The sequence below is a fragment of the Podarcis tiliguerta genome (assembly GCF_965153285.1).
Source record: "Podarcis tiliguerta genome assembly, chromosome: 10".
Lineage (NCBI taxonomy): Eukaryota > Metazoa > Chordata > Lepidosauria > Squamata > Lacertidae > Podarcis > Podarcis tiliguerta.
This window is the reverse complement of record NC_139543.1, coordinates 43,160,021-43,187,680: the sequence shown is the minus strand read 5'-3', so window position 1 is coordinate 43,187,680 and position 27,660 is coordinate 43,160,021. Positions and strand designations below refer to the sequence as shown.

The 27,660-nt window shown below is 42.4% G+C and overlaps 2 protein-coding genes and 2 long non-coding RNA genes across 6 annotated transcripts in view; 2 read left to right on the top strand and 2 right to left on the bottom strand.

Annotated features, from left to right (window-relative positions):
* The first annotated feature begins 331 nt into the window (after nucleotides 1-331).
* LOC310658457 lies at nucleotides 332-1,601 on the top strand. The gene is made up of 2 exons (XR_014502336.1): nucleotides 332-1,091; nucleotides 1,197-1,601. It is a non-coding gene; the product is annotated as an uncharacterized lncRNA (long non-coding RNA).
* LOC310658412 (cytochrome P450 2D6-like) lies at nucleotides 1,546-16,814 on the bottom strand. Of its 3 annotated transcripts, none has more exons than XR_014502310.1 (11): nucleotides 16,337-16,814; nucleotides 13,586-13,685; nucleotides 10,959-11,124; nucleotides 10,149-10,301; nucleotides 8,970-9,130; nucleotides 8,702-8,875; nucleotides 7,074-7,215; nucleotides 5,575-5,762; nucleotides 5,061-5,202; nucleotides 2,702-3,190; nucleotides 1,546-1,710 (listed from the first exon to the last, which is right to left on the bottom strand). XR_014502310.1 is itself a non-coding variant. In XM_083400313.1 (11 exons), the coding sequence occupies exons 3-11, from the start codon at nucleotides 13,613-13,615 to the stop codon at nucleotides 3,012-3,014; spliced, it is 1,335 nt and encodes a 444-aa protein (XP_083256439.1). In that variant the 5' UTR covers nucleotides 13,616-13,685; nucleotides 14,970-15,895; nucleotides 16,142-16,377; the 3' UTR covers nucleotides 1,546-3,011. The 3 variants fall into 3 exon arrangements, 2 of the variants coding, with proteins under 2 accessions (XP_083256439.1, XP_083256438.1); XM_083400313.1 differs by adding an exon at nucleotides 14,970-15,895 and having other exon boundaries at nucleotides 1,546-3,190; nucleotides 16,142-16,377; XM_083400312.1 differs by lacking the exon at nucleotides 16,337-16,814 and having other exon boundaries at nucleotides 1,546-3,190; nucleotides 13,586-14,423.
* A 58-nt stretch (nucleotides 16,815-16,872) lies between these two features.
* LOC310658445 lies at nucleotides 16,873-26,911 on the top strand. Its single transcript, XR_014502322.1, has 4 exons — nucleotides 16,873-17,011; nucleotides 17,662-17,835; nucleotides 18,932-19,469; nucleotides 24,907-26,911. It is a non-coding gene; the product is annotated as an uncharacterized lncRNA (long non-coding RNA).
* TCF20 (transcription factor 20) overlaps nucleotides 25,409-27,660 on the bottom strand; it is a 185,340-nt gene continuing 183,088 nt past the window's right edge. The window contains exon 13 of the mRNA XM_083400254.1: nucleotides 25,409-27,266. Within this exon, the coding sequence (XP_083256380.1) occupies nucleotides 27,088-27,266 (179 nt within the window). The 3' untranslated portion in view covers nucleotides 25,409-27,087. The remainder of the gene's footprint in view (nucleotides 27,267-27,660) is intronic.

Below are 27,660 nucleotides of genomic sequence, written 5' to 3'. Positions count from 1 at the left end.
TTGTTGTTTAGTCGTTCAGTCGTGTCCGACTCTTCGTGACCCCATGGACCAGAGCACGCCAGGTACTCCTGTCTTCCAGTGCCACCCGCAGTTTGGTCAGACTCATGTTTGTAGCTTCGAGAACATTGTCCAACCATCTCGTCCTCTGTTGTCCCCTTCTCCTTGTGCCCTCCATCTTTCCCAACATCAGGGTCTTTTCCAGGGAGTCTTCTCTTCTCATGAGATGGCCAAAGTATTGGAGTCTCAGCTTCACAATCTGTCCTTCCAGTGAGCACTCAGGGATGATTTCCTTAAGAATGGATGCGTTTGATCTTCTTGCAGTCCATGATCTTGCTCCACTAGATGTCACTATTTCTAAGCAAAAATCTCACCCCCTCCTGTCTTAAAAAAGACACACATCAACCGGATAAACATGTTTTCTCCAGCTAATATTAGATGATTGTAGTAAATTGAAGCAGGTATAGGAATTGTAGGTGGGGTGGCAGACGTAAGAGGAGGAACGTACCCAATATTTCTATATTTTACATATTGTGACTTTGATTGATTATAAACAATAATGGCAGCAATCAATCAATTAATTAATTGTTGCAATTGTTGGGAGTGATTTGGCATTTCTTTGATGGTATTCTGAAGGTTGATTTTACCATGAAATATTATAATTGACTTAAGTCATTCATTTTTACAATTATATATATAGTTTTCATTATAACATATTTGCATTGGATTGACTTAGTCTAGGGTGGGAACTTAGTTGTAGATTTTGTCATTTCTTTGGCTTGTAGAACTGACCTGTGCATAGCAGTGTAGACAGGCAGTATACAAATGGAACAGAAATGAATTTTAAAAAAACAAGTTTAGTTTTAATAAAATTATGAATCTGCACCTGACTGTTACTCAGAGTATACCTATTGAAATTATTGGCCCCAACATAGCTGAGGTGTGCCTATGTTGCTGCAAGAACCGTTTTTGAAGATGCCTTCCATCCTGTGTGACGGCCAGGCTGTGGCTCAGCAATAGAGCTCCTGCCTTACATGCGAAATCTCCCAGGTTCAGTCCCCAATGGCATCCCAAAGGAGACAGGGTTATACAAAGTAAGAGGCCTCCCCTTTCCCAGGAGGGAATGCTTCTTCTAAATAGAGGCATCCTGTTATCTCTTGTGGCCCTCCAGACATTGTTGCAATCTGCTATTTTTCTAGAAAAAGAGGTGCAGAACTCACCACGAACGCCTCCCTTGTTCTCTTAGAATGGCACCTACCTGAGAGGGGCCGGAACTGAGTTCCAGTGAGTTCCAGCTGAAGAAAAAGCTCTGGTTGCAATACTAAGGTTCTCATCACCACTGATCATGCTGGCTGGGGAAGGTGCAAGTTCACAGGTTCCCCATCCTCAAAATAACCAAATAACAGAATGCATCCCAATGTCCCAGAAGTCTATAATTTTGAAAGGAATTTTTACAGATTTGTACAACTCCCTCCCTCCCTTTGAAGCGGCAGGGGAAGACAGCAAATTCATCACCATGGAGATGTCTGAAGGGAGTCTTCAAAGTCATTGTGATTTACTCATTGTATTTATTTATTTTTAAATATAATTATTGCTTTGTGTCATTTTGTCTTGAGTGATGTTTTTCCCCTCCCGTAGAAGGCAGCTTTGTAAATACAGTCATACTTGGGAGTCAAACGTTCCGGTTCCCAAACGCTTGAAAACTGGAAGTGACTGTTCCGGTTTTAGAATGTTTTTGTGTGTGTGTGCAATCGGAAACCATTTGGAAGCCGCGCCTTGGTTTCTGAACATTTCAGAAGTCAAACGGACTTCCAGAACGGATTCCATTTGACTTCCAAGGTACAGCTGTACTTCTGATTACATAAATTCAACTATTTGCTCTTGGGAAATGCCTTCCGCCCTTTTTCCACCTAGCAAACTGTCCTTGCCCCAAAGCGTAGAATTAGAGGGTCACCACATTCCATGGCAGATCATTTTTTTAAATTATTAATTGCAGATGAACATGTCAACCAAAACACTCACACTCTACCACACCTCCACTCTGACTAGTCTCTGCTTCTAGTCTGAATATCTGATAGCAGTGGCTGCTGGGGACCATTGTTTCTGCTGGGCCAGAAGGCAGGGGCAGCTAACAGAAGGCAAAGTCAGGGGTAGGAGGAGCCTGGGGTCACAACGAGAGGAGCTAATGGTAGGCAGAGCCAGTTAGCGCTGGTTCTCTCCCCATTCTTCCCTCGCTTGCAAGGACATTAATGATATGGTCACACCTTTCCCAAAGCCCAGCACCTCACTTAGCTGGCTTTGGGAAGGCAGTGTGAGAGCTATTGGGTGTCAAATTTTGGCCTCGCTCCCTGTCTCCGCTGCAACAAAGCAGTGTGTGAAGTCCTCTTGCAGCCCACTTGGTCTGAGAGGTTGGACTGCCCTGATATAGATAGTTCAAAATGATGGAAGAGCAGTTTGGATAATATGAACAAAATCAGTTTAATAAGATATGTAATCACTTGATTGAAAATAATAAGGGAAAGAAATATTTCTGAATCCAGCTCATTCAAATGTCTTTGCCCCATCATGGTCTAAAAGGACCAGGCACATATGCAGTCACACCTTGGGTTGAATGTGCTTCAGGTTGAGCGCTTTCAGGTTGCGCTCCGCGGCAACCTGGAAGTAACAGAGCACATTACTTCCAGGTTTCGCCACTCGCGCATGCGCAGATGCTCTAAATGACGTCACACGCATGTGCGAAAGCGGCAAAACACGACCCGCACACGCGCAGACATGCCGTCGCGTCTTACGTTCCATTCAGGATGCGAACGGGGCTCTGGAACGGATCCCGTTCGCATCCCAAGGTACCACTGTGCATGCTTTTAGAAATTCTGAACAAAAAGAGTCATTGTTCAAAGTGAGATTTAAATTCCAATGAACTGGGAGAGAAAGTGATTATCTGGGTCACCCTGTGAGATTTCAGTAACCACATGATAAGTTTGAGTGCAGCACAAGTTTGTTGCAGGTATCTATAGTTATCTTGGAATAGCCTGGATCTGCAAGGGTGGCGGCGCTACTGTCAAGCTACAGCGAGATTCTTGTTGAGGTTTAGACTGGTTCTCTGGGAAGCAGAAGGTGAAATGCTGAAGGAGGGTGGTGAGGAAGAGGAAGAGCTCTGTCCTGGCTAGCTGTTCTCCTGGACACACACGCAAACCTGGAAAAGAAAGAGGACATCAAGCTAAGTGTCATTTCGTAAGTGACTCTTCCAGTGAGCATGCAGACTGCAAGACCCTACACAGAAAGGCCCCAGACAGATGATTTGGAGATGGTTAATTCACAGGTGGTTGGTGGTGTGCACAGCACCCTTTGAAGAAAAGAAAGGCATACGGCACTGGTGTGAGGGGCCGAATGAGCAAAACCACCAGTTAAGAAGAAAATCATTTTGAAGACACCCAAACTATATGGGGATTGGGGAGAGGGAAGTGGAACAAGAACACAGGAAGCTGCCCTATACTGAGTCAGACCATTGCTCCATCTAGTTCAGTATTGTCGGCACTGACTGGGTCTCCAGAATTTCAGACAGGGGTCTCTCCAGCACCTGGAGATTCTGAGGATTGAACCTGGAACCTGCTGCATGCAAAGCAGAGGCTCTGCCACTGGACTTTGGCCCTTTCCCTATCTTTTGCCATCAGTTGCTTTTATGAGCATTTCAGATTAAGTCTCAGAGGCAGTGACAGGGTCACAGCAATGGTGATGCTAATGTCTCATAAAAAGTGACTTACAATTTTGAAATTATTCAATCTGTTCTACCACAGAATTCTGTCACCTTATTCTGATTCCTGACCTAATTCTGCAGTGACCGCAGACCAGGCCATCCCCAGGTCTTCAGGAAGTGAATTGCCCTGTGTGGTGAATTATTTTGTTGTGTCTATCCTGAATGCCAATCAATTTTTTTGCCTGATTTGCATTTTTATTCTATGAGAAGGAGATAAAAATTTGTCTCCTGTATTTCTCCACACCATAATTGGATAAACCATCTATCACAATCTGATGTGTCATATTTTGTTTTGTTTAATATTCTGCTGAAAGCCACTCAGGATGGCTGGGGCAGCCCAGTCAAATGGGAAGTAATAAGTTACTGTTGTTGTTTTGTTATAGCCAAGTCTTATAAACAAGGGCTGGCAAACTGGGGGGGAGGTGCATTGAAGGCTGGCACTCCTCCAAGAGCCACGTAAATTGAAGCTTAATCCAGAAAAGACAAAGATTTGAAAGGCAGATCAGTGGATAGGGATTCAACCCATGTTGAATGGGACTATCCTCCCTCTGAAAACTAAAGAAGGAGGTTGTGGTTTAGGCTTATGTACACTTCCTCTTGTCCTGCTGCTTCCCTCTGGGCAAAACCACTCTTTAACACTCAGTTTGAGCAAACAGCAATTTGGGTTTTCCCTGGATCAACATTTGTTCCGATCTATCGCTAAAGAGCAGGTTTCCCCTTGGAAAGGAATGGGACAAGGGGAAACTGCCAGAAGGAAATAGCTGTTCTGAGTGCTGCACAAATGTGACTTCTCTTCAGTGGGAGCATAATTGTGAGCACAAACATTTGTATCTCCACAACGAAGATTTATGGGTAGATTTCTCTCTCCACACCCAGGACTGGATTTACGTTTGATGAAGCCCTAAGTTACTAAAGGTAATGGGGCCCCTTATATGTCCAGCTGTCCTTTGTCAACAACAAATTGTCGCTGTTTTTTGAATATATGCTATATGGTAATTTATGGACCTAATAGGTATCTAAAGCCATTTGCACATGACAAAATATAAATTTTATCAATGTTTATTTGTTTTTTATCTTATATTTTTGGAGAATGTACATCCAGGTTTTTCCCCTTTAAATTTTTTGGGGGCCCCCAAGAGAGTGGGGCCCTAAGCTTGTTTAGCTTATACATAAATCTGGCACTGTCCACACCCCAAAGGACTGGGTCTGAAGAAGCCCTTATAATGTGACCATGAAAAAAACACTTGCAATATTAAAATGTGTGATTATGAAACAGTAAATATCCCAGCTTTTAGTCCTCTGGATTTACCTGCTGAGAAAGGCAGGAAGCCCTCTCGTTTCACAAATTCCCCCTTTTTATTAAGGAAATGCTCTGGGTAAAACTCATAAGGCTTCTCCCACACAGTTTCATCCTTCAGTACAGATGACAGGTTGAAGATGACCGTGGTACCCTAAGTGTGTCCAAAGAAAGAGGATTTGGTAAAAGGATTACAATCAACAGCACTGTATTTTCCTTATATCCTGTCTCTATTTTGAAATATCTTAGGCTTCTGGAGACAATGGGCTCATCCACCCTTCTGTTTGTGCCGTGCCTAGAAAACACAGGTCTGAGCAGTTTTCCGCTTGACTCCTGCTTTCTGGGCATATGTCCAAACAGTTTAGGAGTTCATTCCCCATGCAGATTCAAGGCATTTGAGAAATTTTAAGTTTGGGATCAGTGAATAAATAATGCAGTTTAAATTTGGTTCAACTCCATGCAAAAGAGAAAAACAGTCTGCCTGCTTCTGTTCAGAATACCTTTACTCTGTTAGCAAAACGTATACCTTTGGGATGAAGAAGCCTTGTAATGTCGTGTCCCGGTACGCCATGTGAGGCAGCATCAATGGAGAAACATCAGCAAATCGCTGAATTTCATTTATCACAGCATGAGTGTAAGGCATGGCTGCCTGGTCCCCCATGGTGGCTGACCTGTTCTTGCCAATCACATCATCAATTTCGTTTTGGACTTTACCTAGAAAGGAAGCATACTTTCATTGTTCTCCCATTTATTTATTTTACAGACATATACACCACACAATAAGCAAACTATATAGGCAGTGAACATAATGCACCCACAGAACAGCATAAAAGTACTTATCATCCAGACACACAGGAACTGATAGGTTGAGCTATACATCAGAAAAGACAGGTACAAACAGAAAGGTCTTCAGCAGGTGTCTGAAACTTGGTGTATTGATGGTACTTCCTTTGCATAGGCAAGGAATTCTGCAACTTAGGTGCACAAACAAAACAGCTTATTACTTGTAGAAGCAAGGTGAATATCATGTGCTACCTTTGATAGTGCCTCTCTAGCTGAATATAAAAATCAAGCAACTATGGTGGGGGGGAAGCAGTCCGAGTAAGTTGGTCCCCAAACAATTTGGAGCCTTATATAACAAAAACTTGAATTTGGCTCAGTTAGCATGTAAGAAGCCTGTGCAGATCCTTAAGGGGAGATGTTCTGTGCTGTTGATGGGAAACCTATAAATGTGTGTGCAGATCCCATGCTGCTGGGAGCTACACTTGATCTTTCCTGTGGAATCAGCAACCTGCAGATAGGAGAATACCTTATTTCCTGTTAAAATGCTTTTATGAACAAGGACATGTTCTGTTCCAAGTGGTCACAGCTGGTTGGTGGTTCAAACCTGAGCTGGAGTTCCACCAGGAGGCCCTGTCTAGGCAAGAGACCATCTCAAGGAGAGCTCAGGCTAGAGACTGGCACACAAGAAGGCCCAATTAGAGAAAGAGGAAGAGGAGCATTCTGTGGACAGGAATTGGACTATGATTGTGCCCTATGAAAAAGTTTGCCACAATAAATTGTCTTAGAATGCCAGTTTCGTCTTTTCTACCAAAGACTAAGAGCAGCTACAGATGTGCCCTTAATTCAGTGAAAACAGGAAGTCCAATGGCTTCCTGCATATTGTAGATCTCTGTCGAAAGTTAAATTCCCATCCTAATATAGCTGCTCTTTCAGAAACTGGCACTAAAATCTCTCTTTTTAGAGCCAGTGTGGTGTAGTGGTTAAGAGCAGTAGTCTTGTAATCTGGGGAACCAGGTTCGCGTCTCCGCTCCTCCACATGCAGCTGCTGGGTGACCTTGGGCCAGTCACACTTCTTTGAAGTCTCTCAGCCCCACTCACCTCACAGAGTGTTTATTGTGGGGGAGGAAGGGAAAGGAGAATGTTAGCCGCTTTGAGACTCCTGAAGGGGAGTGAAAGGCAGGATATCAAATCCAAACTCTTCTTCTTTTTTTAGCATATAGCAGCTGCTGCAGTAGTACTTACTCTGGACTTCTGGATTTTGGATCATGTACAGCAGGCCCCAGCGCAGAGTGGTGGCAACAGTTTCAGTGCCAGCAGCAAAAAGTTCACTAATTATTAGACGAAGGATGTCACGATTGAAACTTGTCTTCACATCTTTCTTCCTCTGAGAAGACAAACGATATGCATCTCAAAAAATAAATAAATCTTATGGCACCTATATAGCATGCAGAAAGTGTCAAAGAGACTGGACTTTCCAGTAATAGAGTCATATCAGTTACAGACCTGCCCAGTTGGGCAAGGAAGGCGCTCTTAGCAGTGCTGCTACCCTCTGAGGTCCTGGAGTGGTGGCATATTTATCAATTTATTACATTTACATCCCACTTTTTCTCCAAGGAGATTCTGAGGCCTCGTGTCAGCGAAGCTCAGATGCTTACAGGAGAAGAAGACACAGGCATAGAGAGAGAACAGTTAACAGCGGAAGGCAGAGAGGAGGGGGAGAGCAGCTGTGATCTGAGCTCTGAACAAAGGGGAGACGAGAGACAGGGCCAGAGTGACAGGCTGCTGTGTGAGAGCTCCAATAGTGAGTCAGGCGCTGGAATGCTGGAAGCATTCTCTCCCAAATCTCGTAGGATCTAGACAATGCAAAAGATACTGGAAAAGAAGGCGGGGGCTTCTGTGCTGGGGAAGGGGGAGGAGCTCAGTCTGGGCAACTCCATCTTCTGGGGAGGACTATGAGTAGAGGAGCTATGTCCTAGTTTGTTGTTTTAGCAATAAATTCGAAATAATAAACAGCTAGAGTTGTCTCGCCTTTGTGGGAGAGACCAAGCCATAACACCTCATGAGATCCCAAGAGGTATTGGGTCCTCTTCTGGGTCAGGGCTGCAACCCCACTGCTCCACAAATCAGGTATGGCACACACAGAGATGCATGGGCATAGCCAGGATTTTTGTTAGAGGGGGACAGAACCTCAGTTTGCTATGTATTTTTATTGAATTTTATTAATTGGGGGTGGCAGCTGCCCCCTGCTCCCCCCCCCCCCCGGCTATGCCCACGGAGAGATGCACTGAACAGTGAGTTGCTGATTTAACTAAGGTTTTAAATTAATAGTTAGAACCAATTACAGTGCTGGCCTTGGTTTGCAACCGCTTTGGATTACAACCGTTTTGGATTACAGTGGTACCTCGGGTTACATACGCTTCAGGTTACATATGCTTCAGGTTACAGACTCTGCTAACCCAGAAATAGTACCTCGGGTTAAGAACTTTGCTTCAGGATAAGAACAGAAATCAGGCTCCGGCGGTGCGGCAGCAGTGGGAGGCCCCATTAGCTAAAGTGGTGCTTCAGGTTAAGAACAGTTTCAGGTTAAGAACGGACCTCCAGAACGAATTAAGTACTTAACCTGAGGTACCACTGTACAACCATGTCAAACCCGGAAGTTTGTGTCTCTTTTTTAGGATTACATCCAATTTTTTTTTTGGATTACAACCAATTTTGGGGGGGGAGGCCCCATTGGCGAAAGCACACCTTGGGTTACAACCTGTTTTGGTTTACAACCGGACCTCTGGAATGGATTATGGTTGTAAACCAAGGTACCACTGTATAGAATTTTATGTACCTTGGGCTGGAACTACAAAATACCAACATCCTACCTTTTCTATTTCTTCCAGAAAAGCATCAATGATGTCCCTCCTGCAGGATGAATCCCAGGTTTTCACGTGCACCTTCAGAATGTTTTCTATGTAGTTGTACAAACCCATTTGGTGTTTAGAGACTATCTGTTCCAGTGGCGGGATGTGCAGCAAGCAAGGTATCATATTGATGAGCTGATGCAGAATGGAAAAGAAAATCCATTACACCTGGTACAGAGATACAGTCACTAAAGAACAGTATTTCTGATGAAGCAGCAGTTTTTCACACCTGAGTACACAATCCTGATGCATCCTGAATGCATTCTTCAAATAAGTGCAGCAGCTCCTGGAATTTCTGGTCTTTGTAGTCAAAGCGATAGCCAAAAGTCATAGAGGCGATCACATTGCTAACTGCATTGTTTATAATAAACTGAGGGTCAAATGGATGGTCTGAAAGAGAAAAAGAAGTGGGTTGGTGATTCATCGCCCCTGCCCTGCCCTAACCACCATGGCTCCATTTGCTTTGCTCTCTTTAATGTACACTTATAAATGTTCCAAATTCAAAACTCTCTGGAATTCAAACCTAAGGTCTGAAGCACAACACTCTGGACTTTTACTGGTGGAGTTCTTTGACAGAGATGGGAGAAATACATTTTAGCCAGTGATATTAGGCATGCACCTTCACTGCACTCTTTTCAGGAGCTACTAAAGCATTTTTGTTTAGGCAAGCCCACCCAGATATTTTGAAAGTTCATGCGAGTTTTAATCCGCTTTTAGTGTATTGTTATTGTTATGAGTTGTGGGGGGGGGGGGGAATTAGACTGTATGCCTGATCCTCCATCTAATTCCTGGATCCAGCATGGATTCAATTGCTGGAATAAGCAGGCCAGCCTAGTAATAGCCTGCTAAGTATGGGCCATGAAGGGAACAAAGGAAGTGGCTAGGTACCAGAAACCAAAGGGGTGGGCTTCCCTCCCTCAACACTCTGTTAGTTAGAAACACAGGGGGCTGGGAGCTGGGTGCAAGAGGGGCAGGCTGGGAAGGCAGAGAGTCAGAGCCAGGCCTGATTTCTGCCGGGATTCAAGGCTGCAGCTATGGGAGAAACAAGACCTTCTTGGGGTGTTAATGCTGTGAGCCAATCCATCATAGGCTCAGGTTATAGATATACGTAAATAAACCATATATCATAAAGACATGTGCCTTATTCCTGAAGGAAACACAAACCCTGGGTAAGCACTCAGAACCCCTGGAATCTCACACCGCTCAGAGATTGGGGAGGCATGCAACATAATATTAATTTTTTTAAAGTCTTCAATTATTATTATTTATTCTTATTGATCATGTTATTGTTTTAAGGGTTTTTTAAACAATCAAACTGTGTATGCTTTTTATTAAATAAATAAATAAGAATGTAAACATTTTGAATTAAGCACATTTCCCACTTCCCACATTCCTAGGTTTAACGAACCTTCCTCAGCGCGGAATGCAGAACACAGATAGCCAGCTTCCTCAATCATTTGCCATTCCAGGGATTTCTTTCCCATTCCGAAATCTCTCAAGTTTGAGACAAGAAACCTCCTCTGCTCCTTCCAGGCATGATTATACTTTGCAAATACCAGTCCTAAGAGGGCATAAAATTGAAGCGGTTAAAATGCTGACATAATATTGCTTCAGATGAGTCAGCTCTTACTGGCTAAAATTATTACATCTGGAGACCAATCATCAGACACTGAACCAGATCAGACTTGGTAAACAAACAAAAAGAAGGGGAAAATGTATTACAGTACATGACTGATGGACAAAGTCTGCTCATACTCTTTATCAAGGCACTATTGCTTTGATGTCTTAAAATTATTTTCATTCTCTCTTAAATGAGAGTCAGTTTGGTGTTGGACTAGGATCTGGGAGAGACTCAAATCCAAATCAGTCATGAAGCTTGTCAATCAGAGAAACAGTCCACCCCCCTGCCATTCAGGAATCACAGCTAAAGAATCTTTGACATCTATCCTCAATGAGGAAGAGTCCACCACTTTCTGCGAGAGTTTGTTTCACTGCCGAACAGCTCTTATCATTCACACTCAATGAGCTTTTGAACCTCAAGAAAAACAGTGAAAACCAAAATGCTCCTTTCTTATGGGTTGGAAGCATTAACAGACCATGATTTAATTCCCACTCTTCCTATTTGAATTGCTTTATTGCCAACAGACAGGAGGGATGCTCACTGGTTTGCCTGCTTCCCATCTCCTTCAGCACCGTGGACTGAGAAAGCCGGACATACCTTGCTTGTATCCTGCCAAATAACTCTGGACAGGCACATCAGGACGATCAGCAAAATCCTCTGACTTGTGGACTAAAGCTTCTTTCATTAGCTTGAATCCATTCACCACCACGACATTGGTATAGAAGGCTTGCAGGCTGTAAATGTTCCCGTACTTCTTAGACAGCTGTAAATATATGACAGCATAAAATGTCCATATGTTAATATATATCTAGGTATACAAGCAGAGCCGTCTTTCCTATAGGGCTTAGTGGTGCATCAGGCCAGGGCGTCAGCCTCTCAGGGGCACCCCAGCGAGTGGGGAAGCTGTGCGGCTTTGCCGGTGGCCTCCCCTTTCCCTGCACACCCGCCAGCTGCGCCCCACCAACCATATGGCTGGCGAGCATGCAGCTTGCCTCCGTGGGAGGAGAGCGATCCCCACAGAGGCTTAGGCTGGAAGCTGCGCCCCGCCAACTATATGGCTGGTGGGTGCGCAGCTTCCCTCCCAAGCCTCTGCAGGGATTGCTCTCCCGCAGTGGCATGGGGGAGAGTTGCGCCCCCCCCCCCGATGGCTGGCACTGCACAGCTTCCTCCCCCCCACACACTATCCATGGTAATTTGGGGGCGCTGGGTGGATATTTGGACCCTGGCACCACATCTGCTAAAGACAACCCTGTATGCAAGTTTTGGAATAATAATTATTTGACCAGAAATACAACAAATGACAACCTAGTGATGAAGGCTGTGACCAGATTACCTGTGTGTCTGCTACGTCAGTTGCCCAGGTGCTAAATGCAGGTGGCCAACTTCAAGGTACCCCTCTTTCATCTTATGGGTTCCTTTTCCTTTCAGCAGGTGGAAGATGGCTAACCCTTCCAATAGTGGACTGTCCTTATAATGTTGGGCGCATGCACTCCCCTACTTAGTACATCTAGTGTTTCTCTAAATCAGTTTTAAAATTACGAAAATGAGACTCCAACCATAAACTTACATTCAATTGAACTCAACAGGGTTGAACTGCTAATGGTGGTTTTATATGACATTTCACTAAATCAAAACAGTCCTCTTTTTATTGTACTCTCAACACAAGAAAGAATGCTACTCTTTACTCAAGCATCTTTAATTCTAATAAGGAAACTAATGAATGCTTGAATTGGTGGGTTGATTGTTGTTAATCATTCTTATAAAACATGAACCAATTCCAGTTATTAAACCTTCCTACTACTATGCACCTAACGTTATATATAGTCTTCTGTAGATGTATATCCACCATTCACAATTAAAGAAGGTTGCTCCCTCACACAACCATTCAGTGAAAATAAAAGCAAGTGTTATTAGGAACAGCCCTACAGCACAGGGACCTGTGCTCATTATCTTAGAAGAACGTTGAGGTGATCATTTTGGGGGGGAGGGGAAGGATTAAGCCTCCCCCACCACCACTGCTTCTCATGGGTTATTGTATTCTAGAGTTGTGATTAGAGTTGGAAGAATGTGCACTAAAAGGTTACAAATCTGTCCTCCGTCCACTATATGGGGAGGTTTCAGGATGGAGGAAATGAAAAAGAATAAATATTTTCATTCTCAGTAGCAAAAAATCTCTTCCTCTCTCTGAATAATAATAATAATAATAATAATAATAATAATAATAATACCCCACCCATTTGGCTGTGTTTCCCCAACCACTCTGGGCGGCTTCCAGCACATATAAAAACGTAATAAAACATCAAACATTAAAAACTTCCTAATATAGCAATAGTGTTCAGATTCAGGGCCAGCAGTCAGCCCTGATCTCAAACTCTTTAATATACTAAGGAAGAGAAAAGTAGTCATTTTTCTTCCCCATCCTTGCTGCCTGTCCTTCTACACACCCACCCAAATCACTGATAGGGTCCTGTTACAGGCTGTCTGGAACCCTGAATGAGTGCCCTCCTGTTAAAGGCTGGATCCAACCCTCAAAACATCTTGTTGCAGCTCCCTGCTAAACTCAATGTACCCACCCGATATTTAAAAGCAGTATCACCTAATAGAAAACAATGTGACAGTTGACTGCTGTGAACTCACACTGAAAATTGTGAACTATCCCAAACTAGTTCAAATTTGCTGTTTCTTATTTGGTCAATCAGTTCTGTAACCAACACTTAACATACTTCTATTGTGCCCATTCAGAGCTAAAATGTCCAGGAGGCGAACTGCAATGACTGGGGTGGTGCAAGGCAGGCGAAACCAAAATATAATTCCAAGGGTGCAACAGAATAACACACAAGCATAACACCCCATCAGCATGCATGAGCCAATATTACAAGCCACAAAGGAACTGTGGGGAAACAGACAAGTTTCCCCCCCTCAAACACTCAATGCCACAGCTCAATATGGAATCAAGTCAATGGCCGGTTAACCTTCTTCACTTCTGTTCCCCAAACACAGCACTCTTTGCTGGTCACCAGAGGAAGAAGTCTGAGGGAGGTGGTGTTCAGCTATAGAAGGTGGTGAACTCTCCTTCATTGGAGCATTTAATCAGATGTTGGATGGCCATCTGTCATGGATCCTTTAGATTCCTGCATTGCAGGGGGTTGGATTAAATGACCCTTGGGATCCCTCCCAACACTACAATTCTATGATCCAGGTCTCTTTTTTACCTTGGGACTTACCTGAGTGAAAGAAAGATGAGGCTTCCTCATATCAATCTGCAAAAGGGTGCCGATAAAGGGCAAGGAAATAGGCCCTGGCGGGTAGTTGCTCCAAGGCTTCCTACGCTTCATAAAATCAAAGGATAGAGTTAACAAAAAGAATAGTATAACCAGCAACATGAGGTTATTCCATATGGCCATGAGCATGGAGAACACCCAATGGAATGGCTCCATGATTTCTCCCTGCACTGATTCAGTCTTCTTCTGCTTTTACTTCCTTTTGTCTGAAAAGTTCCTCCTATGTGTATTGTGTTCCGTAGAGAGAGAGAAATGATACTAAATTGAAGTCAGAATTACTTCCTTAACACATCCCTGTGCTCCCTCCTTGCCTCTCTCTCTCTGTTTTTAAGTAACTCCTGGAAAAATTGTGGGAGGGCCAATGAAGAATAGAATGAATCTGTTAAGAATCAGCTGTTTTTTCTGTGTCCTGCTTCTGGTAAGAAGCTCAGAGTTCTTCCTGGTAAAGAAGCTATCAGATGAACAATGCCCCACTTTCTGAGCAGAAACTTCCAATTTACTTCTCCCGCAGCTGAGTACATGAAGCAAACACACATGTTGCTATGTCTTCAGAATTGAAAGGAAAATCATAATATTCGTGTTTTGTAATAGACAAAATGTCCTGACTTACATGTTGAGATTCTGTCTATTTACACCATCCTTGTTTTTAATCAAGCGTCTTGTCTATAAGAGCTATATAATAGAGTTGAAATAGATCTTTTCTTATGTCAGATCGTGAACTATCCAAAATTAGATCAAATTTGCTGTTTTTTATTTGGTTGATCGGTTCTGTAACTAACACTTAACAAACTTACAGGCAGTGCTTTTTTGGGGGGGGCGCAGGGGGACAAATACCCCTCAACATTTTGTGAATTTTTGTACTTTGGTCCATTTACTGTATTTATTTCCCCCGATTTTAACTATATTTTCTTGAGTCAAAATGAGAGTATCCCTAAACATTTTTTTAGAAGAAGAAAAAGCACTGCTTACGGGGTGGCCCAAAAGTAGACATACTGCTTTAGAATCCACTTCCTTTGTTCTTGACTCAAGTTCACTTTCATCATTCAGTAAAGAAAAATAACCCTTTTATCTACTCCACTCTTCTTTCCAACTGCCAGCCTGAAATTTACTGCCACTTTGTTGTGTGCCAGCTATGTGTATCCTTATAATCAGTTGTGATTAATTTCATTGATTCAGCTGTATACCTACTTTTGGGCCACCCTGTATACTGTGCCAATACAGATCTAAAATACTTTTTTCATATTACATTCACCTGTGCATGTAATATTTTTTCAGACAAATCAGTTACAAAATATTAGGGTACATATTTATCATATTCATACGGTACCTTCATCCTTCTTCAAAATCTCTGATGCTTTTGGAGAATATATTGAGCTGGCATTAGAGGACTTGATAATGTTATTATTCCATCAGCATAAAGACTTGTTTTGGAAATAGAAGGACCTACTTCTACATTTGTTCATTAGACTTAATCATAATTGCAGATGCTTCAATGCCTATAGCAAAACACAATGCAGAAGGGGAGGTTGTCATATTCTTCTGTATGAATATTCCAGAGTTTGCACATTAACAATTAAAACTGTTGATGGAATAGTATATGATGCCTTGATACTGTCAATAGGTTTATTCCTTCTGTTCATTTTTTCTTGTGAGCAAATCCACCATTGACTTTGTGCTACTGCTAGCTCCCATTTGACTTGGCACCTTGCGCTAGTCTGGCTTAAGATGTAGGTCAGGCCCAAAAACTTGGTCCCTAGTGCTGCCTCAGTGCCTTGGGTGGAGGAAACATCTGTGTAAACCGCCATGTTTTGCAATGGCCTCATTCCGCACCCCCCCCCAGCTGACCCTGTCATGCCTCAGACCCCTGAAGAGAAGCCAGCAGGGGGCTGAGAGGGATACACTCCCAATGCCTATGCCAAGGTTTACCTACGGCTGAAATAAATAAATAAAGTTGTGCCCAATTTTAATCTCAAAATGTTTGTTGTGGTCTGGCTCCCGGGGGGAGGGGTTGCTGAGACTGCATACGCAATGTCAGAAGTTTATCTTACATTGATCATTTTTGGGGAAACTTAGAGCAGATTGTGAAAAGCAGGCTCAACAAGAAATATTGAGAGAGATTACAAGTTGGCCTAAGGCCAGATCTGAATCTGTGATAAAAATCAGATATTTAACTACAGGGTTCACATAACTAGAATCTTGCTTGACTGTAGCCCAAATTGACCCATTCCATGCGGTCCTAATTTTGGCTGTGGCCTGTTAGGACTTGTTAAGTTGTGGGCGAACATAGTAGATGACGCAGTGATTTCTCCAGAGCAGCTCTTTATTGTAGCTGGACAGAACTGAACAGCAAACAGCTCAGCCGGCCTGCTTTTATAGGAGCCGGCTGTCAACATTGTATCAACAACAACCCAGGGTTTCCTGCCTAAAATAACTGACGTGGACCTGAGTGAAAACTATCTACAGTATCCCCCTGTTGGCCCAGGGGGAGAACATCAGTACATAACAGGACTTAATGGAGAATAGGCACCAATACCACAGCTGCAGTCCTACCAAGCATGCCAGCCTGGGTAGGAGTTGAGGGAGTGGGCAGGTTGTTGTGTCAGTCTGGAGCTGGCGGAGTGACTGGGCTCAAATTGGACTTGGACCAGTTAATGGTGACCCTCGTCTAGGCCCTGGACAGGACTTCCACATTGCCTTTGCTCCTCAACTGATGCTTGTATCTTCTTCCAGTTCCTGTGCAGATGTTCAAGTCTTCTGTCATGTTTTAGGCAGGTTATCATCTTTTAAAAAACATTTGTTGATTCAGTTAGATGTTTGTACAGGAACTTTTTTATTTAAAGGCCAGTTAGTTTTTCTTTAAACTTGGAAGACTGCTTGAAGAGGAGATGAGATAGAAGTGAATTCATGATTGCCACAAGGCCCAGTCAGCATTCTGCACAGATAGCTGGAGAATGGGAGTGGAAAAGTAGGCAGACTTCATGATTGCCACACCAGCCATCCATTTCAGCTGGCAGTTGCTGGAAATGGGGATATTTGTTTTCCTCTTAACTTGATTCAGCTTGGAAAGAGTGAATGCAGATCCACAGGAGGTGCGCCACTCCAGAAATGTATTTCGGTACACAGCCTTTTGTGACTAATGGACCTTGGGTCATCTTCCCGGAGACCCAGAAGCCAATCAGGGCTGGGAGGAGTGTCAACCAATCAGGAGGGGGCAGAGAGTTAAAAGTTGGTACCTGACAGTTAAACTGTCAGATAAGACTTGGTTAGAGCCTGAATAGGGAATGAGGGAGATTAGCTGGGTGTTGACTAGGCAGGGCAACCCAGATTATTTCCCTGAGGGGAAGGAAAAGACCCAATCAGATGGCCGGGGTACATCATCATCATCATCATCATCATCATCATCATTATTGCTACATATTCTCAAATCTCTCAGGCATTACCAACAGGGAGTGTCTATGTTTTAAAACACCCAAAGCAAAATAATATTACCTAGCTCTCGTCTTTCTTGAGGGAGTTTCTCATACCTTTATTTGTCTAGCAAGGTGAAGTAACTGAATAGTGCCAATATTAGTGGAGTTTAATAAAGAAATACCTTCACAGTTCCATGAAGAGTGTCCCCTGGAAAAAGGAGATGAGCAAATATGTCAATTTAGTGTCAGTATATCATATTTCCAGTCCTCAGCTCTTCACATTTCCATCTATGATTTTTTTTAAAGAAGTCCTCATAAATGTTCATCTGCATTTTAGCATTTCATTTCTCCTAATACACATGTTTTTGTATGCAATTTTGCCTAATAAATGCTATTTGCAAGGCAATTTTCCCTAATATAAATGCATTTTGTATGAAAGTTGGGGGTGATAAAACTCCCCCAGAAAAGAACATACTATGCCTTTTTATTCTGTACCTAATTCTAAAAGAAACTAGAAAAATAATAGCACCAATGAATATGTATGAAGGCAAAAGCAAAGCAGTTTATGTTTTACAGAATCTTAATGCAAATTGTTTATTGTCTACTCAGATTCACTCCTTGAAAAATGCAATATTATTAGACCTTAAGTTTTCTCAAGTATGGGCCAGTTCCAACTCCCCAAAGCAAAGTGCTGACAGGAATGCCACCATACCAGCAGTACATCTTCACTTCCTTGAAGAGGAAAGGTTTCAGCAAGTGGGATTTTTTTAATTTAGAGGAAAGGTGAGGAAGAGGTAACATGAGATAATGTCATAACATTATGCATGGCATTAAGGAAGTGGATAGGTAAATGTTTTTCTCCCTCTCTCTTAACAGTATAAATTACTTGCTTTTTCTCTAAATGAAAAGGCTTAGAATATGGTAACCTTTTCTTATGGGAAAGTTGCACCATCCCCTTGATCATTTTTCTGAACCTTTTCCAACTCTGTGATATCCCTTTTGAGATAAGGTGCCCAGAAATATACACAATGTTCAAAGTTTATTCACAAAATAGACATGTGACAGCATTCTGATCGTAGAAGTGTATTTTCAATGCCTTTTCTAGTGATCCCTAGCATGGAATTCTCTGTTTTTACAGCTGTTGCACACTGTGTCAATGCAAGCTATCCACCACATCAAGCTATCCTCTAGCAGAGGTCTTGTTCTTGATCAGCCTCCACTGGTTCAGATGCCACAAGTGTATCTGTGAAATTAAGGGGGGGATGCCCCAAGGTTAATCGCTTTGCACTTGTTTACATAGAATTTCATTTGCCATCTAACTGCCCTTTTACCTTATTTGGAGATATCCTTCACAATCTTCTTCAATTTTAACCACCCTGAATGATTTTGCACCTTCAGCTAACTTAACTACCTTAATTGCTCACCCCCTAACATCCATGCATTGGGAGAATTGTCCATTTATTCCTACTTCCTGCTTCTTGTTTCTTAACCAGATACTGATCCACAAGAGGACCTCTTCTCTTATTTTCCAGCTACTACGCTGACTGAAGAGTCCCTAGTGAGATACTTTGTCAAAGGTTTTGTCAAAGTCTCAGTACACAGTGTCAACAGCATCACCTCTATCTAATCCCACTTTTCTACAGTTCCTATTGATCAGTTAGCCCCGCTGTCTTTGATACCTTTATCTTAGAGAGGTAGAATATCAATGCCAAAAGAAATGTAGGAAACTTCCAATCCCAGAAACCTCTCTCCTGTTCTCTCTACTACTTTACCTCTTGCCTCCCTCCGTAGAGGTGAAGGACAGAGGCATTTTCACTGATAATTTAAACCATTTGCTTTGAACCTGTAATTATTATTATTATTGCTTTTAACTCCTCAGGTTCAAGGCAACTGAGAGATCTGAGGATCAGGTTCATTGAAGAAGAAAAACCGTCTGGAATAGTTTATCCATTCTGATTTGATTAAACACTCTACAAAATAGAGAAGCTGTCTGCCTGCTTCTGTTCAGAATGCCCTCAAGTCTCAACCAGCTCTAGATACTTTGGGGATGAAGAAGTCTTGCAACACAGTGTCCCTGTATGTCATGTGGCGCAGCGTCACTGGATAAACATTTGCACACCGTTGGATTTCATGGATTGAATCCTGCCTGCAATCCTAAAGTTTTGCTGACAGTCAGTGTGGACAATACTGTACTGGATACCACTGGTCTGGCTCAGTAGAAGATGGCTTCCTATGTTCCTAAATCATTCAAGCACAGCAAAAGTTAAAAGTGGAATCATCACTCTGGCTGATATCTGCAAAACTGTTCATCTTTCTCTCCCCAGTTTCATCTCATACATCTTGACATCTCATACATCTCGGTAATGTGGCACGTCTTCAACCAGATTTGCTGGGCAAATAGCTTTTTAGAAATAGAAGTAAGCATTTGAGAACCGTATCCTAAGCAGTTACCCCACCCCACCCGGATATCCTAGACATTAAGCAGGTGCTCTCGCTATCATGATTCTATTCACTGGATGGGACATGGGGCAAAGGCGCAAACACTTGCAATTTCCACTCCTGTTTCTGTTTTCACTGGAACACCCCAACATCCCTGCCAACCATCCACTCAGTCTTTCATTTGGTGAATGTCCTTTCCATTTGGGTCATATTCTTGTTTCTTTCCAATATTTCATGTGGTTGCTGCCCCCTGCTCATATCTAAAGCCTCTTGTCCTCCCTGGGTGTGCCTCTAGGGATGGGGGGGGAGCTGTTGAATTTCCAAGTAGCTCTACATCATGGTTGGCTCTGTGAAGTGGGTGGATGAAACTGAGGTGAGAAATGCAATAATGCACATGAATGCAGCACTGTCAACATACATGAGCCATCATTTGGAAGTGGGAGACAAGGCAAAAGAAAAAAGAAAAAAAGAACAGCTTTTTCTGAACACTGGTCAACAAAGCTCAAAAGACCTCCCTGTAGGCCTCCCTTGACATTAGGCAGGTGCTCTTGCTATCGTGATTTAGATGCTTGCTGAAAACTTTTTCATTTCAGAAAGCCTATTATTATTTAATACATATAATTTAGTTACGTAGATTTGTTCTTAAAAGTTCTGCTGATTTTCTACTGTACAGCACTTAAGAGCTTTCTGATAAAGCTCTGATACCACAATCTGTAGTATTGTGCTTGACCTTTTTATTGCCAACTGAAATATTTGTAGGAGGGGTATTGGATATGAACTGATAAGTTCTTTCTGGCTCATTTTTCCAGTCAGACCACTAGGAACTGACCAATTTCACCTATGTTAGAAGCACTATAAAAATACCGGTAATTTAAGAATCACATTGAGCTACTCCAGAGAATACCTGAAAAAATGAATCACTGATTCCCATGAGTGTCCCTTCCTTGTATTTATGTCAAGGTCACAATATTGTGTAAGTGAGCCTGGAGGAAGTCAGCTCTGTCCTTTGCTGCCAGGAAACTACCGGTAACTATGATAAATGTTGATCAATACTATTCAGTGTGAGGCAATGCTCTGTAATCTCATGAAGATATTTCGCAAGAGATGCTAGTGCAGGAAGATAATATTGCACATACTGGGTGAAAAGTCCTAGGAGAGAGATTGTTTCTCCTCCAAACATTTCATCCTGTCTGTACCTCCTCCTTTCCACGTGAAACTACCTTTCTACAGAAGCTGTAATCCCAAAGCAGGGCTCTTGAATGGTGGTGGTTGTTGTCCTGGACCCAATAGGCTCTCAGACTGGCTTACAAAATATTGCCAAAATAAAACCACACTCAAATCTAGCTCAGCTTTGGAGATTCCAAAGAAAATAAGTCAGAAGCAGATAAAATGCATTAAAGGGGAGGAGAAAACAGAACTTTTTAGCACCCCATAGATCACTCGTTTCCTATGAATATTGGGAGGTGGGAACAGTCAGACTGGCTCATCTCACAGAAATTGCTTAGAAGGGGCCCTGCACATTTTGCTTAATGACTTTCCTTCTAGGATACTTATATATATCTCTCCCCCCCCCCCCGGACCCTGGTACATCAGCACCGCATTCCTCCCATTCCTACTTCTCAGCAGCCCTGTCCACAAGTGGGGGAAACGCCGTTGTTTTTATGGGCTCTTCATAGGCATCTGGTTGGCCACTGTCAGGGCAAGCTGACACAGAACTAGATGGGCCTTTGACTTGATGCAGCAGGACTGTTCTTAAAATATTGGGGAAAAAATGTATTTTGCTCTGCTTTCTCCATACTATGCAAAACACACTCTGTTTTTATGGAAAATGTGAAGTTAATTTGAAATCTGCCCTTCTAAATGATCCTGCTTTTTTCCATGAAATTCTTCATCTTATGAATTCCTTCACTGTATATAGAATGCCACCACCCGTTCTTAACACTCATTCCATCTGTTTTATCACCTTGTGACGTGGTCTGGTGCCACCTAAAGTCAGCCTTTTCAGGAAATTACTAATTTCTCATCAAAATGCCTGTTAACTCTATAGCTCCCTGTGTTGGCCCATTAAAAGAAACCCAGAATCCACAGCAGGATAAAACCTTTATTAGAATCAACTAAAAATACTGCAACGTTATCAACAAACATGGAATCGAACTGCTTATATTAGTGGTACAGTGGAAGCTCAGTTCTCGAATGTCTCCGTTGACAAATGTTTCAGAACCCGAATGCCGAAAACCCGGAAGTAATTGCTTCCATTTTCAAACATGCCTTGGAAGTCAAACAGCTTCCGCTGCGTATTTTTCAATTTCCTTAATTGAATTTGTCGACAGCCCTTTGCGCCTTGGTCTTTGAATGTTTCGGAAGTCGAACGGTCTTTCAGAACGGATTATGTTCGAAAACCGAGGTTCCACTGTAGCAAGGTCAGCTAGGCCTTTATCAGCTTTGGCATAAGCTGTCAGCAAAACCAGTAAGGTATGCTGGTGGGAAGGGCCCTAAATTCAGGCTGCTTCCAAAAGCTTTCTGCTTTGCTTGGGGGGCAAGACCTGCTCAGTGCACCAGCTCCAGAAGGCACCCATTCGGAGGTGGCTCCAAGGAAGCTATTTACTATATGCAATTTCAGCATTGCACTCTATCCCTGGAATATGACACACCCACACCCATGTAAGATGCAAGTGATATGTGCTGATTCTATTCACTGGATGTGACATGGGGCAAAGGCGCAAACACTTGCAATTTCCACTCCTGTTTCTGTTTTCACTGGAACACCCCAACATCCCTGCCAACCATCCACTCAGTCTTTCATTTGGTGAATGTCCTTTCCATTTGGGTCATATTCTTGTTTCTTTCCAATATTTCATGTGGTTGCTGCCCCCTGCTCATATCTAAAGCCTCTTGTCCTCCCTGGGTGTGCCTCTAGGGATGGGGGGCTGTTGAATTTCCAAGTAGCTCTACATCATGGTTGGCTCTGTGAAGTGGGTGGGTGAAACTGAGGTGAGAAATGCAATAATGCACATGAATGCAGCACTGTCAACAAACATGAACCCATCATTTGGAAGTGGGAGACAAGGCAAAAGAAAAAGGAAAAAAAGAACAGCTTTTTCTGAACACTGGTCAACAAAGCTCCAAAGACCTCCCTGTAGGCCTCCCTTGACATTAGGCAGGTGCTCTCGCTATCGTGATTTAGATGCTTGCTGAAAACTTTTTCATTTCAGGAAGCCTATTATTATTTAATACATATAATTTAGTTACGTAGATTTGTTCTTAAAAGTTCTGCTGGTTTTCTACTGTACAGCACTTAAGAGCTTTCTGATAAAGCGGTCTATATCCCCCCCCCAAAAAACAAAATAAACAAACAAACACCAAGCCAATTAAAAACTGAGCCAGGTAGAGATGCTTTGCTCTTTCTCTGCCAGTCATTTTCCCACTCAGAATCACCCCTCTCCAGATAGGGCCAGTTCCAGGATAAGCATGAGCTGCAAGGTAAATAAATAAAAAAAGCATTTCATTTAAACAGGGATAAGGAGATAAGAACCTGGAGTTTTATCAGATTTCTACATATATATTTAAAAGCACAATGCCACTCAGGGTTCAATAGTCAGACACTCCCCACAGATACGGCACAAGGGAGAAATAGGGCCCTTTCACCTTGGAGCCCAACTAATAACACATGGGGGTTGGGATACACCTCCTTCCCTGCCCTCCTTCAGATTCAGTCATGTAGCTGCAGTGATAAGGACACTTCACTCATATGCTTTCACTGAGCTTCGTATCTTTCCCAAACTGCCATAAAGCCCTGGCAAGAATATTGCATTCTCCTGTTGGGTGATCTCCCCAGCTCTCACAGGATTAAGCTATCCTCAGATAGCAGTACTTCAGCTTCATCAATATTGTTACAAAGCTCAATTCTCCAAGCAGTGAGAATTCCAGGGGTAGACATGTTTAGCCAGGGCAAGGAGGTGCCAGAATTCAGAAGGGCCTTGGTCCAGTCAGTGCCATCAATGGGCAGTCTGGTCCACTGCTGGTAGGTATGGCTATGTTGCTCTCAACTGTTCTTGGTCATAGTTGCTGTGAGACTTCAGCCATCAGCTGGTCTGTTTCATTGCCCCAAGTTCTTGAGAAAACCAGGGGCACTCTAAGCTCCACAGTGCCAGAGACAGCATTTGCTAGTGATGAATGCTTTAGTCAAGATTCCTACATTGCAGGGTGTTGGACTAGATGACCCTGGGTGTCCCTTCCAACTCTACAGTTCTGTGATTCTGTGTGTCAATGGTCCTTTCACTTTTCCACAGTGGGACCAGGACCTTGCAGGAGTGCTTAGTATGCCGACTGGAAGCTCCCCAAGAGAACTCAGTTCTTTCGCAGATTCTGTAAGTCTCTGGAGATGGGCCATCTCAATAGGTTCCCCATCCCTACAAACAGGACCTTCCACAACCATTCCAAACTACACCAGGAAGTGATATGTCTATGACAGCAAGGTGACACTAATCTTGCCTACTGCTGTATCCCTCCCAGTCCATCCTGTGGTGAAAACCAGATCAAGTGTGACCTGTGATATGCACTGGGGCTACAGCACATTGAGACAGCCCTATGGTGACCATAAGCTCTTGAGCCAGACTGCACAAGACATAGGCCCAAGACTATTGTTTTCAAAGCCACATTAAAGATAGCCTCCTCTACCTCAGTCAAGGAGGTTGTTGGGCAGTGGAGTGGGTGGTATACTAAGATTCTGTATTGTTTTGCTGGCTGAACCCCAAGTAAAAGCCCTGATATCCAGCTCCAAGGTGAAGTGGTTTTCTGATGAGACCAGTGGAATCTCCATGAATGGCAAGGATCCAACCTCTCAAATCTCCAGCTATACTGATATTGCACCGAGTACCAGGGTGGGCATAGCTGGTTCAAGTCTGGCCCACACAACACCTCCACCCAGGTCTCGGTAATTCATACCAGGTCAACCACATCATCCACAATCAAATCATGGATGATATATATTTTATTGTGAAATGATCTGGCATTTAGCAACAGCACCACCAAGCAGGAAGGCACGATGGCTTAATTACCAAAGTCCTGCCAGGTGCAGGGCAGCCTGGAAGGGTCAACCACCTTTAACCATCTGTTATCCCTTCTCCTCAACCAACCAGGCTGTCGCCCCATGCCATATCTCCTCTTACCTAGCTAGCCTATAGTGACACCCCAGAAACTCCATCACTGGTCCTCTTCTGGCACATGTCCCCAACCCACTAACCCACTGAACATAATGATAGGCAAACATATGTTTGGCAAAAAAAAAATAATCCAAATGTTTTTCTGGCATTAATAAGAAATATTAATACCTGGTCCAGGTTGAAGTTATCATGGATGGGAAGAGTGTCCTCAGTGAAAAGGATGGTTCTACCAAAAAATTTGTTTTTGTTTCAGACTATACTCATCTGTATTTCGACTGAGATTTTTTAAAAATGGCAAAGGATGATAGTAAACTTTGTATACCAGGGTAAAAGACGCAGATTACAATTGGCTGAAATCTATCAGCAGTCTTGGTGGTGGAGAGTCGTGCTTCATCTCATTTACTCAGCCAGATGAGCAGGGTATAAATAATAAATTAAAAGGATAATAAATTATTATTATTATTATACTAACAATATTCAAAATATAATTGGAACAATACAAAATGCAAATGATAAAACATGGCGGCAAATGGAGTTTGATAGAAATATATAGACTACTGAGTCTATCATTTTTAATACACAATAAAAATATGTTTGATTTGATAATAAATCCATTTACAAAGGCGGATCTGAAAGTATGGAAGATGTGGGCACCTAAATTAGCTTCTTCAATCTCACCATTGATACCTTTTGTACTGCATCCACTTTTTCATATGACAGGAAAAAAACATATTATTCAGAAATGGAGAAAGATCTTCATGTACTAATTGATTTATTTGAATATGGTTAACCTTTATTTGCTGAACAAATAACAATAGAAATTGGAATGCAGTGTGTAAATTGTCTTTATGTTCATCAAATAGTGTGTTTTATATCAAATTCTGAAGTTTAAGCACATGCCACAAGACATTTAACATCATTTGAAAATTTGATTTTACATACAAATGAATATACAAAAAACCCCTTTATCTATACTGTATCATATACCATATTTTTTGCACCACAACACTCATTTTTTTCCTCCTACAAAGTAAGGGGAAATGTCTGTGTGTGTTATGGAGGGAATGCCTACGGGTGGCATGCCTACGGATTTTCCTCCTCTAAAAACTACGTGCGTGTTATGGTCGGGTGCATGTTATAGAGTGAAAAAGACAGTAATTAATGAGTTTACAATTGGAGGATGTAACTCTGTGAAACAGCAATGGGAATCTGATCTAGGGATAGACATTAGGGAGGTGGATTGGAATAATTTGTGGGCTAAAAAACCACTAAAATGAGTATCAACTCAGTTCTGAGCAATAAGCTATACTGTATTACAGGTCAACCTGTGGAATGTATCCCAAGTTTGAGACTGTTAACTATTTTTAAAGAAGGGCAACCTGACCTTTCTTATGAAGAACCAAATACTTTTCTTTTAGAAGCACCACATTTTCCAAATGGCACAGAATTGGAAAGGATTGGAAAGTCTGTGTATCTCTCATTGGAAACAGAATGTATGGTCTAATGCTGTATCAGTGCATGCATTTAATAACACAAATTATGTAGATGATTTTGTTGAAATGTGGCATCCTTTTAACATATACTTTATTGATAACCCTGAAGAATGGCAGCCACTGAAATCACAGATTGGACTTGGGCAAGCTTAACTAGATTGATCTGTCCTGGAATGGGGAGGGAGGCAAGTTGGGATTTTAGTTTTGTACCTTTTTATTCTTTTTTATATATTTTATATACCTTTTATATATTTTTGTTATATATTTTTGTTATATATTTTTGTTGTTATATATAATTGTTATATATTATTATATAATATATATTGGGTATGTTTAGCCTGGAAAAGAAGAGATTGAGAGGAGATATGACAGCCATCTTCAAATATCGAATGGGCTATCACATGGAAGATGGAAGTTTTCTCCTGCTCAGGAGGGTAGGACTCAAATCAATGGGTTCAAGTTACAAGAAAGGAGATTCCGACTAAACACACAGAAAAACTTTCTGACAGTAAGAGCTGCTCTTTCACTCTCACACCTTCAGGAGGATGGTGGCATTCCTGAAATTTCTGATTTCTTGGGAGGTGGTGGATTCTCCTTCCTTGGAGGTTTTTAAGCAGAGGTTGGATGGCCATCTGCCATGGATGCTTTAGCTGAGATTCCTGCATTGCAGGGGGTTGGACTAGATGGCCCCTGGGTCCCTTCCAACTATAAGATTCTATGATTCTATTAAAACTGTATTTATTGAAAAGAAAAGAGAAAAGAAAAGAGAAAGGGAGAAATTGAAAAAAACCATAAATGTGATTCTTGCTAAAGGAAGAATCAGTAAATGAGCTACTGTGATCTATTACTTTATGGATTCAGCAGACCTATATCTTTAAGGTAATTTGCACTGTGAATGACAAACTCAAAATGTAGAAGTATGTTTGTGCAGGTGCCTGCACTCATCTTGAAACAACCTTGATATAATAAGGTTGTGGGACGAGTGTAAAAGCGAAACACCCATCTTCTCTTGGTCTTCGGTGATCTTCTGCAATATGGAAGGTGAAACGCTGTAGGAGGCTGGTGAAAAAGAAGAAAAGCTCCATTCTAGCCAGTTGTTCTCCAAGACAGATACGACGACCTGAGAGGAAAGAACAATGACAACACCAAAATGTCAATCCTGGCTCGTTCAAATCAGTTACAAGAAGGTCCTTCCTATCCTTAAGCTGACAGCTTTGTGACGCTTATGTAATAGCTTGATAAAGATATGTAAAATTACAACGACAAGCCTGCCCAACTCATTTTCCTTCTGAACTATTGCTGCCTAAGGTACAAAACCAAACAGAGCCCCACACAGTCAAGTTCATAATACCTATACTGTTGGGATACTGCCAGGGAGACAAAGTCCATCATGACTCCACGTCGTCTCCGAACGTCCATCGATCTCCCACAGACACGCAGTATCAGCAATTAGCGACACGAGCTCCAGAAATAGCTTGCCACATTCCAGAGCCGTGCACGCTCTATCAGCAGAT